Here is a 12,624-nt window from a genome sequence, read left to right on the forward strand (position 1 = left end):
CACTCGCTGGTTGTACAGAGGTACTGTGGAGCTCGGAGCAGAGACCTTGGGGGTACTGGACTTGAGCTCTGCCTCTGGCGATGGTGCTGCTCCTTCACTGGCCACAAGAGCAGCTCCTTGATGAGGCTCTAGCCCTGGGGTGGGCATTGGAAGTGAGTCTGTAGCTAGAGGAGAAAAGATTCCAACATGACAGACTGGACGTGAGCTTTGCAAAAACAGACAATCCACACTGTCTCCCACGAAGATCTCAGCCCCTGAGCCCATGGTGGACCTATTCTCAGACAGGGGCATGGCCTGAGTGGAAAGTGGCTTCTCGTTGTTCCCAGCCCAACAGCAGTCATACACATTCCACCCTCTGGGACCAAACTCTGACCTATGAAGACCCTTATGTACACACCCCAGGCCTCCTGGAACTCAGGCTCTGCCTCGCTGGACTTGCCATCCTCCAGCTGTGCCAGCAGGTGGTGTGCTTGGCGCTCCAGATTCAAGCCACCCATGTACAGTTGAAGGTAAGGCAGCAGCAGCTGGAGAATCATGAGGCCTAGAGGCTGATGGAAAGCCTCGCTGTACTGCTCCATCCAGGTACCCGGGTTGATGGGCACGGCACTGTGAACAAGCAGGTGTGCAGTCAGCAGAAGCCTAGACGCTCTTCCCCACAGCCCCCACCACCAAAACTGGCCTTGGCAGCCTCTGCCTTACTGTCTCTGCACAGGCCAGTCCACCATAGCCAAGACACTGTGGCTGTACACAGTGACAGGCAACTCTCTGTACAAAAAACTTACAACCTGGCAGCTTACTAATCTGGAAACAGCAGCCCTCACTTTTGGCCACATTCCACCTCATGTTGATGGTCTCTTGGTCTACTATGCTCATTGGGGTAGGACAAGATGCAGTCCTGTCTAAAGGAGGAACGGATGGTGACACATGCAGATAGCCTACTTCTGATACCATCAAAAGAGACAAGATAACAGATTTTTACCACATTTTCAACTGAATTGTCATAATGCCTTTCAACGTGTCTTCCCACAGTGGGTGCTTTCTGTATGTTCATTCAAGAGGGAGACCAAACATCTACTTTGCACATATCTCACTGGGCATGGGAGCTTCCAGCCACCAATTCCTGTCTGGCTGTAATTAAGAAGGGAATTTCTGTAGCACTATGGAATCTGGAACATCCTTTCTAAAGCAAAAGTGCTTTCCCCAAGGCCTAAAGAAAGTCAGGCCCCTAGCACAGAGCTTCTCCATGCAGGAAGGGAACAAGCAACCAGAAAGAAACCCCAGGGCTCACTGAGCCCGCCTGGAATTGAGCTGAGTACACAGCCTCAAACACCAGAGCCCAATGTGTGTAGGCTGCTCCACACACCTCTGTGGACCAGGTGGTGAGAGAGGGTGATTTCTTCTGCCTGAGAAGACAAGGTAACTCCCCACCACCACCCACTTGGTGCTGACAGTATACTATGAGCTTGGTCCTCTGATCCCCCTAGGTCTCACAAAGTGTTTGGTTCTCTGAGAGATACATGACTTCCTCAAGACCCAAGTATGAGTTGATGGTACACTTGGTCTCAGAGGTATGGTCTTACCTTGGGAAGAGCAGCTCCAGCACCTGCTGGCTGGTGATGAAAGCTGAGTAAATAGACCTGAAGGTGCTGCCCCAGTCGGGGTTCCTACCAAAAAAGACAGGCACCAGCTGGTTCATGAGCTCTGCCTCTCTGTTACCTTCAAGCGTCTCTATCCCACAGGGCTCATCCGTGTTCAGAAACAGATCATTTTCACCCTGGTTTGGGACCAAGAATGGTGGGATCAAAAATGGAAATGGTAGCAAACAGAAAAATGCTTTATCCCAATATAATGAAGTAACATCAGAATGGGACAGTTCTCATTGGCACACACACACACACACACACACACACACACACACAGAGCCAGAGTGTGAGTGGTGGGCCATTCATGAGGGATCCTAAATGAGGGCCTGCTCTGCTCACTTGTCCTGTGCTGCTCAGTGTTGCTGTTGAGCTTCTCTGGGAAAGTGTCCCCAGACTCTGGCGTCTAGGACGAAACCTCACCCCCTCTTCCCACACAAGAGCAAGGTGGTCCCCCTGAGATTCCTGGGGGCCTAAGGCTCGACGTTTTTTGAAACAACAAGAGAACATCCCTCTCGCTCCAGTGTCTCCAACAGACTGAGCTGGGATGGGTTGCTCAGTGAAGTGGGTGCCTGGTTACCAGGGTTCCATGTTCCATTTGATCCATCATCAAGGCACTGAGGTCACGTCCTGTGCTGCCTCTACCCAAGCCTCATATTCACACAAGACTACTCCCAAAACCGCAAGGGCTGCTGATTGCTCCCACCTCAACACACATCAAGTGCACAACTGAACACATGTTCACCAACTTCACCCACCAGACCCTACCCACCTTGGCTCCCAATAGAGTTCCAGCGTGAGGATTCAAATCTGAATTCACAAGCAGACCCTCCTTCTCACCAGCTGTGTGACGCTGGACCAAACTTTGTGCCGCCCTTGGGTTCCCCAGTGTCCCCAACATTTCAGGGTATGGATGTAGCCTTCGATTTCTAGATTGACTTTGGATATATTTGCCTATAAATACCTGTACTATCTCTGAAAACAACAGACAGGAATCGTAGCTTATGAAGGCACAAACTTAGAAATGGTACAATCACAAGAAAGGGACAGAGAAAGAATGCACCCCAACTCAATCAGGCTTGTGTCCCACATAGAATTCTGGACAAGGTCCGTCCCTTTTGGCTGCTGTTTCCACTCTACATCATGACAAGCTGGAGCGGATGGAGATTCAGAGGCAGACCTCTCTGGCACAGACCACCCAAGGCCTCTCATGAGACTTCAAATTGCCCAAGTGCCTCTTCTCAGGCTATGAGGTGGGGGCCTCACAGATACTCTGTGGTACCACAGCACCCTGCTGCCCAAAGCCAGTACATCCTCTCCTGGAGGTGGATCAGACTCTGTCTCTGGATCCATTGGACTAGAAGCAGAAAATGGTGATGGCATATCATCTCCAGGATGGAGTTCTGGGAAGCCTATGGCTTCTTTCTGGATCCCTATCTCCAGTATTGCTTCCCAGTCTCATTTTCATTCTTGATCCAGGCAGTCAACATTTATCCATCATGAGCTGTCCTGTGGACACCGTCCTGTGAGAATGACATGACAGTGTCCCATCCTCCCATCAGAGAACCACTAAGGCTCAGCCAAATGGGATCCTCCAAAGAACACAGGCATAAGCCCAGAGGCAGATCCTCCCAGCTGAGCCTCAAAGGAGGCTATAGTTCCAGCCTCCTGAAAACAGGTGTCCAGCTGAGCCCCTTTGATGCAGGTGCACAGAAACTGACCTCATCAATGCCTGTAGTTGTTAGTCATGGCTTAGAGGGCTGGTGTTTCAGGACATCAAGGCAGCCTCCATGCTTTGGGGTGTGCACTAGCCTATCCCTGTCTGCCTGTGCCCTCCAAGCCACATTGGCCATGAATCCAACCTCCTCCTGTGGCCAAATTCAATCCTGTTTCCCATTTTCTGTATGGCCACACCTTCCCCAACACACTGCTCCCACAATGAGCAGGGCTGACCCCCTCATGTCATTCTGGTTCCAGAGGCAATGCCACCCCACTGAGCCCATCCCCCACACCCCAGTGACTCCTGCTCTCCTTGTCACACCTGATCCTATTTTGGTCTTGGATATTGCTCTTTTCTTTCATGTGCATTTGCTTTCAGATGTTGCATATCTGCAGCCACTGTAGGTAGAACTCATGGTGGTGACTGAGTCATATCCATGCTGACAAGACCCTTGGATGTGTAACTGCCAGATCACAGTAATGAGTGAACAGAAGAGAATTCATTGGAAAGCCCTGTCTGAGTGGCTTCTTTTATCCAGAAATGCTGGTGATGGGAGGACCCATGACATGGGTTACTGTGGACAAAGCAAGACCACAGGATCTCTTCCCTGCATCCAGTTGCTCCACTACAATGGAGAGCAGTGAAATTCCTGGTGCTAAAACCAGCCCTGTACCCCAGAAAGGACACTGCTCTCAAAACCTTGACCTGAGTGTGTGTGTCCTAAGGTAATGAGGTTTCAGGTTCCCACGCACAAAATTAAGTCCTCTCAAATCCAGGAGCAATATCAGTCTCCACTGTCCCTCTTTCCCTCTGCAGGCCCCAGGGTGTCCTCACCCTAACCATGGTTAGTACCCTAGCGCATTCCAAAATGAGGACCATTGGGTTCCAAAAAGGACTGCCTCTGAGATACTCAGTGTACCAACGCCCTCTGCTGAACACATGTCCCTATTCCCCCGAGACCCCAAGATGATTTCTCTTCAGGAAACCCAGGAAAAGGAGAGCACTTTCGAAAGACCCAAGGACATTAGTGGTTGATGGATGGATGGACGAATGGACAACTAAGTCCACCAGAAAATTCTGGGAACATGTATGTCCTTCGGTCACAGGCCCATGCACCTTTTTTCTCCCCACAATTTTTTTTTTAAGCAGAAGTGAGGCTTTCCCTTAGAATGCTCCTAAACACAAAGGGGGTATCATACTTCAACAGGAAAAAGGTGACCGATGAACCTTCCACTGTATCTATTCATGAACACTCTGGGGCATCTTCCACCTGTGAAGGCTTTGGGAAGCATGGAGACACCCCAGCCACCACCAGCACACCATTTCTAAACCTCAAAACGGCCCCTGCCAGAACTCTCCATTGCACTCTGTACTCTGACCTTCTGAGCCCTCTGCCTTGATCAATCCTCCCTCTCTGCTTCCTCAGTTTATTGATTGTCCTGATGTGATTTGAACATGGATCCCAGGGTGCTTGTGGCCCACCCCAATCTGCTATGGTCAACTGTTCATGTCCCACAAAGAGATGGTGACACTGTGGAATATGTCTGGGTAGCTCTGGATGATGTGTAGCCCACCCTACATGGTTTGATTTTCAAGGAAATGAGTGCAGAGGGAGCCAAGAGGGTTCTGCAAGGTAGAGAAATGTGGCAACAGACTGAGCCTCAACAAGATGCTCAGGACTCTGGGATCAGATGGTGTGACATGGAATTGCTGGGGGCCCTGAAGACAGCCCATTCACTCTGCAGAGACAGTGGACTCCCTCAGTACTCATCCTGCTGCTGTGCTTCTCAGAGCCCCGGGATGCCCCAGGTGTGTGGATGTGGGGAAGCCACATGCCATCCCAGGCTGCTCCTCAGCATCTCCACCTGGACTTGAAGCACGCATATCTGCCTCAGGTGTCATCACAATAATGTTTCCCTGCCTCCCAGCACAAAAGTGCTCTTAAAGACACTCAGGTTCCACTGGCTCTGGACTAGCCCTTTACTCTGGGATTCCTGAGTCTTAGTATTTAGGAGGCCACACCAGTTGTCAGCTCCTAGGCTGGGCCCAGAGAGACCAGGACAATCTAGGCATTGCTCATACTTCTAGTCTAACATGACCCACGACACAACACCTGGCTAGGCAAAAGTGTCCTCTCCTCCACTGGGATGGCCCCTCCTACCACCTCAGGACTCATCCTACAAGCACCTCCTGAACCCACCATGCACACGGCCTTGGTGCACATCGGTCTGCAAAGACCTGGAGAATGGGGGAACCCACAGGCTGGGATCCAATAGTCTAGATCCTGGGGTCACAGCTGCCCACTGACTTGGACACACAGCTCATATGCACAATTACCACTGCCTGACACTGAGACCGAGATTGACACGCCTGCAGAATTGGCAGTGGACCTGGATTCCCAGGAGTGGGGGTGAGCCATACCCTTTTGAAAATGACATTGTCCAAGAAAGACAAATTTTGTAGGATTTAACTCAGATTCCCAATAATCCTGTTCATAAAAACATAAAGAAGAATGTTCCTTTCTTGGGCCTGCGGAAGGGACTCAAAGTCAGTCTGGTCAGTATGTCCACCTGAGTTCTGGAGAGGGACAGTGGTGATGTCTAGACTGCAACATACCTATGCTTAAAGCCTCTGAATTAAAAAGGGATGTTTGGTGTATTTTATCAGAATTTAAAAATAAGGGAATTGCTGATCGACTCTCAAAGAACTGTGTGTGTTGTGATGGCAGAATACAGGAAACTGCGTAATTTATACCACAAGATTTATTTCTCGAATTCTGGAGGCTGCAAGTCAGGTACCCACATCTGAAAACCTTCTTGTGTCCTCCTGTGGCAGAAGGTAAAACAGGAACAAGGATTTCTTTGAGTAGCCCCTTCCCAAATGAGGAGACTCCATGGCCTGATCATGTCTTCAAGTTCCCACCTGGTAACACATCATATGGGAGAAAAAACAATGAAATCTATGCTTCCCAGATCATCCAAACGTATGGGAATTATTCAGAATGTGTGCAAAATTTCATAAGACATGATCTTGTTATAAAACAAGAGATAAAGTGACAACATGGGGAGAGGGCTCCCTTCTCTGCTCCTGGTTGCAGTGTGGGATGTGGTCTTTCAAGCCCTCACTGAGGTTCTGCACACCACCTCTGACTGCCCACATACTGCATTTCCATGGGGCTGACTCACAGTGAAGCCCTAAAGGTTCTCAAGTCTGGAAATCAGAAACATCACAGGAAATACACAGGAGGTCTGTTCCAAGTGCACAGAGAACACCACAGTCCTCACATGCTCAAGTCTCTTTTAAAAATGCCAGAGTATTTCCATATCTTCTACCTATAATGATGTTTCTGACACCTAATACAATAAAATCGCAATGTAATTCTCCATAACCCTGTATGATCTAGGAAACAATGACAAGTAAATGTCCACAGGATACAATTTCTTTCCTGATAGTTTTGATTTGCAGCTGCTGGGTATGTGGAAGGAGGAGGATGGACACAGGGCCAACTGCATTTTCTTGCTTTGCATCCAGGGGAGGAACAACTACCACCAAGATGAGGGCTTATAGGAGCTGATATCCTTCAAGTCAACATCCGGACACATCTGGTCTTTAGGCCTGCAAACCTTCAAGGAGAGGATTCAAGCACCTGCCCACTAAAGAAAGAATCCAAAATAACAACTTACTTCAAAGGGTATCAAGCATTGGGCTTTCAGGCAGGAGGGGGTCAGTCCACTTTCTAGGACATGTTGCACACGTCAGAGAGTAGCTCAAATGCAAAGCTCTGCAGAGCCCTTGGGGAACACTGCAGAGTGTTGCTGTTTTCAGAGAGAGTGAATTGCCAGGTCACTAGATCCTCTCAGTCAGGAAGATGAAACCTACCATGACACCAATAAGGACAAGGGGTACCAGGAAGTCTCAGTTTGGAGAGCTCTGAAATAAGGCCAGTGTACTTGAGAGAAGAGTGTCCCCTGAAAATTCTCGTTCACCCAAAAGTGGGTGCTAGTTTGTGGGGAAACAGTCTTTACACACTGATGAAGCTAAGGAGAGGTCACATGAAGGAACACAGTTTAAACAGGTCCCAAATCCAATGTCTGCAATTCTTGTAGAAATGGGAGTTTGGACAAAGAGACCCAGAAAGGCTGGGGTAAACAGGCTGTTTGAGGTTTGAAGCAGAGACTGGATGGCCCAGAAAGGAAAACAGATTGTGGGCAGTAGCAGGATAGTGGGAATGAGCTGGGAGAGTTGGGGAGAACACTACCTGGGAACCCTGTGAGGGACTGTGGCACTGGGAGAGCCCACACTTCTTGCCTGGAGCCTCTGGAACTAGACAGAAGACCTCTCTTCTGCTGTATGGCACCTAGTTTGCAGGGTTTGTTGGAGCAGCCTAGGGCCTGCCTGCACCAGGACTGTAGCATGATGGCCGCACAGATCACATCTGGGCCACAGACACACTCAAATGACTACACAGTGTCAGTCATGAGGAATGAAAAGTGCCAAGTCAGCCCACGTGGGGAAATGGCTAGGCACACACTGCAGGGGCTGGTGCCTGTGTTACTGATATAAAACAGTTTACCCGAGAGAACCCTCTGATTGACCTGTGATGAAGCCATTAATGGGCATTGGCTGGAAAGCATTCACATCCTGAACACATTCTTCACTTCAAAACACAGAATGATTGACATTTATTTCTTGAGACCTTGCACTCCAGCAAATTTTTCTGCAAAAGTTCAAAGGAGCAACTGATAGAAGCACAAAAAAGGGATTTTAATTACAGGTGCTTAGTGTAAAAAATAGGACTGTTATTTTTGTGTTTTCTATATTTTAAATGAAATTTCTCCTGCATTACCTCTACAAACATCCAAATGGGAATGTTTAAGACATTCCAAATTGGAAGAGAATGCATACTTGCCAAAGAAACAATATCAAGAGTTTTGACACTCCAAATGTAGTGTGTGTGTTTCAGAGGCAGTCATAGCCTAAATGAGAGAGTCCTGCAAACTATATTAGGAAGATTAGTGCTCTAGACCTACCATGCAAGTGGTATGACCTTGAATGAGCGACAAAGTCTTAGCAACCATCATCACTGAGAACTAAGTCAATGAATAAAGGTCCTCAAGTGTGAAGTTACAAAATGTGTGATAAGAATGGAGGAGGATGGGTGGGAGAATTCTCCCAAACAAAATTAAGAAAGGTTGTACCAGTTATAAGGCTCCTGGAGGGCCTGGAATCTGGACACACAGTGGGATTCCAAACCTCAGATTCACTGAGCCCAGGCCACAAGAGCAGGCTGTAGTCCAGGGACACTGGAGAGGCCCAATGGCAATGGAGGTCAAGAGTAACAGGGTACCTGCCTGGACCCTTAACCCCCTACTCTAAGCAGGGCTGGACAAGGATGCCAGAGACCAGTCACACAAATAGGCCTTCACAAGAACACTGAGTGGCTGCAGCCTGCATCAGGCTCACTGAATCAGGGTGATGTTCTCACAAAGCAAGAGCACTGCCTGTGATTTGAGAAGCTCACATACTCAAGGTCGAATGGTTGGATTGAGCAATGAGCTCAGGAACGAAATACATGATTAACATCCAAACTAATTATGGCTCTTCCACATCATCAGGGGTTCTGATTCAATTCCATTAAAAAGGTTGGGAAATGGCTTCTAAATATTGTGGGGACTCACCTGTGTGTGGGACTTTCAGGAAAAATGTGATAAAATCCCATGAAGCAGCTCTTCTCTCTTCTAACCCATCTGCAATGCAAGGTACCTGCGGTATACCTGAAGCTCAGTTCTTCCTGCTCAAGTCTTCTTGAAATGAATCATGAATGCTTCTTCTGAAGTGAAGCAGATGCCTGGATTCCCAGGTGCACAGGTGTTTGAAGGCACTTTCTTCCTGAAAACCAAAGAAGAAAAAACAGTTCATTGGTGAGGCACACAGAGTCCATTATCAACGATCTCTCCTCCCAGGAACCTTGCACATGACCATTTTCACACTCATGAAACAATGCTTTACATGCTCTAAGGGCAGACACCATGATTCTGATGACCAGGAAGTCACCTTGAAGAACTTGAAGAGCGCAGCCAGAACTGCAGAAGGCACACCAAGGATCTTGAGCCCAGCTGCTAGAAAATAAGAGTTCAACTTCAGTACTGACTTCCTGCCACTCATCAAGTACAATATTAGTGTCAAGCATAATATGCACACATGCAAGCAGCAGGGGACACCCAGCATCCATTCATACAAGTGGGAAACATCTGCACTTGGAATAACTATCTTATCCTTATTCACAAAAATGATGAGGAAAAGAATACTATCACATACCTGCTGTAATTCCCCATAAATAATACCCCCCAAATAAAAAGTGTGTCAGAGACGTGTCCACTTTTCAATGGAGGACACTTAAAACACAGTGTTCTTTTTTTAATTTTTATTTTTTTATGTTTGAAAAGGATTTTTATTTTAAGTATTTTGTTATCAATGGTATATATTTTGGACAAATGTTATTCCACGTTCACTACAGGTATGAAATTTCATATTTTGAAGAATATTTGAAATTTGATTAATGGCTTGGACACATTACTTACAATTTTAGGGTTTGTATGCACTATGAATTCTTCAATTCTTAGTAATGTTTGAATGATGACTAAAAGTTTTGTGATAATTTTTCCACTTATACTTTCAAAGTATAAATTTTCAGGGGTGGAATAAGGTGTGAATAAACAACTGTTGGGAAATTTTTCACTTTTTTTAACATTTCTATTTCTACTTGCTGTAATTCCTCTGGTGTGGAATAACGGTTTAACATCCTTAGAGTCACTGGCACAATGTTTCATTTACAAAGGTCTTCTCCAGTATGAATTTTTTGATGTAGAGTAAAGCATGAACTTCAATCAAAACCTTTGCCATTTTCTTTACAATGCTATGTCTTCTCTCCAGTATGAATTCTCTGGTGGTCAATAAAGTATAATCTTTGGATAAAACCTTTGCCACATTCTTCACATTTGTAGGGTTTCTCTCCAGTATGAACTTTCTGGTGTTGAGCAAGTACTGACCTACAACAAAAAGCTTTATCACATTCTTCACATTTGTAGGGCTGCTCTCAGTATGAATTTTCTTATGTTTCTTAAAATATGACCTTTAAAACTTTTGCCACATTCTTCACATATGCAGGGCTTCTTTCCAGTATGAATTTTCTGGTGATCTTCAAGATGTGCTCTTTACTTCAAACCTTTCCCACATTCTTCACATTGCTAGGGCTTCTCTCCAGCATGATTTTTCTGGTGTTGAATAAAGTTTGATCTGTAAGAAAAACCTTTGCCACATTCACCACATGTGTAGGGCCAGTCTTCAGTATGAACCCTCTGGTGTTCAGCAAGCTTTCATCTTTCACTAAAAGCTTTGCCACATTCTTTACAGTTCTATGGCTTCTCTGCAGTATGAGTTCTCTGGTGTACTTTAAGTTGCCATGTTTGAGAAAAACATTCACCACATTCTTTATATCTGTAAGGCTTCTCTCCATATGAATACTTTGGTGGCTATTACGGTTTGTTTTTCGACAAAAACCTTTGCCACATTCTCCAAATTTGTAGGGCTTCTCTCCAGTATGAATTCTCTGGTGTACAGTAAGGTTTGATCTGTAATGAAAGCCTTTGCCACATTCTCCACATGTTTAGGGATTATTTCCTGTATGAATTCCCTGGTAGTAAATAAGGTAGGATTCTTGATTAAAAGCTTTACCACATCCTCCACATTGGTAGGGCTTCTCTCCAGTATGAATAAGTTTTTGCATTTCATTAAAAGTTTTGTTACATTCTTTAGATTTGTAGGACTTCTCTCTAGAATGAATTTTCTGGTGTTCTTTAAGATGTGCTCCTTGCTTAAATCCTTTGCCACATCCTTCGCATTTGTAGGGTTTTTTCTCCAGTGTGAAATCTCTTGTGTATCAAAAGGTTTGATCTGTAATGAAAACCTTTGCCACATGCTTCACAGTTGTAGGGCTTCTCTGCAGTATGAATTCTCTGGTGTTTCTTAATATATAATCTACATTTAAAACCTTTGCCACTTTTTCACATGTGTAGAGCCTCTCTCCTGTATGAATCTTCTGGTGTTCCTTAAAAGATGATCTTTGGTTAAAACCATTGCCACATTCCTCACATGTGTAGGGCTTCCCTCCAGTATGAATTCCCTGGTGTACAGTAATGCCTGCTCTTTCACTAAAAACTTTGCCACATTCTTCGTATTTGTAGGGTTTTTCTACAGTATGAAATCTCTTGTGTATCAAAAGGTTTGATCTGTAACGAAAACCTTTGCCACATGCTTCACAGTTGTAGGAGTTCTCTCCAGTATGAATTCTCTCATGCAGAGTAAGCTTTGGGCTTTGAAAAAAAATTTTTCCACATTCTTCACATTTGTGGGGCCTCTCTCCTCTACGAATTCTCTGGTGTCCAGTATGCAATGATCTTATATGAAAATCTTTGCCACATTCTTCAAAGTTGTACTTCTTCTTTCCAGCATGAGTACTCTGGTGTTGAGTAAGGACTGAAAAATTCTTTAAGGCTTTGGCACATTGTGTACATTTGTGGAATCTGTCTCCAGTACAAAGTATCTGGTATTGAGTATCACATGAGCTATTTTATTGTCACTGCTATGCCACCTGAGATGTTTAGAAAGGGTTGAGCAATTGTTAATGGCTTTGTCACATTCTTTACACTTGCAGAGCTTCACCCCAACACGAATCCTCTGATGCTTAACAGGAGGTGATCGTTGTTTAAAAATTCTGCCACATTCTTCAGATTTGTAGGGCTTATCACTGTCATGGTATCTATGAGGTTTAGAAAGGTTTGAACAATGAAATGCTTTAATACATTTTTTAAATTCATAGGGCTCCCTTCCTATATGAATTCTCTTCTATTGAGTAAGTTTTGCAATTTGATTAAGTGCTCCTTTACATAATTTATACTTGCAAGGCTTGTTTTGCCTGTGAATTATTTGGATGGTAGTTAAGCTTAGAGCATTAAAATAACACATTCCCCCATTGTTCATCTTTGTAAGGGTTCTTTGAAAAATGAGTATATTGATGATTTCTGGCATTACAACCAATACTAAGGTTTTGATGGGTTTCCCTATATTCATATTTTTACCACCAATATAAACACACTGGTAACTAATCAGGGTAGAGACCTGGCTAGAGAAGTTTAATTACACATGTAGCATACTTCCCAGAAACCTATATCCAAATATTTATTAAGCAATAGTGGGTAAGAACCT

At 45.4% G+C, this 12,624-nt stretch overlaps 1 protein-coding gene across 1 annotated transcript in view; it reads right to left on the reverse strand.

Moving 5' to 3' along the window:
- LOC124973759 (ral guanine nucleotide dissociation stimulator-like) overlaps window positions 1-11,725 on the reverse strand; it is a 12,237-nt gene extending 512 nt beyond the window's left edge. The window contains exons 1-6 of the mRNA XM_047537488.1: window positions 9,415-11,725; window positions 9,039-9,249; window positions 6,163-7,013; window positions 1,581-1,774; window positions 398-606; window positions 4-164 (exon numbers count right to left, since the gene is read on the reverse strand). Of these exons, the coding sequence (XP_047393444.1) occupies window positions 4-164; window positions 398-606; window positions 1,581-1,774; window positions 6,163-6,255 (657 nt within the window). The 5' untranslated portion in view covers window positions 6,256-7,013; window positions 9,039-9,249; window positions 9,415-11,725. The remainder of the gene's footprint in view (window positions 1-3; window positions 165-397; window positions 607-1,580; window positions 1,775-6,162; window positions 7,014-9,038; window positions 9,250-9,414) is intronic.
- Between the last annotated feature and the right edge of the window lie 899 nt (window positions 11,726-12,624).

This window comes from Sciurus carolinensis, unplaced genomic scaffold (genome assembly GCF_902686445.1).
Source record: "Sciurus carolinensis unplaced genomic scaffold, mSciCar1.2, whole genome shotgun sequence".
NCBI lineage: Eukaryota > Metazoa > Chordata > Mammalia > Rodentia > Sciuridae > Sciurus > Sciurus carolinensis.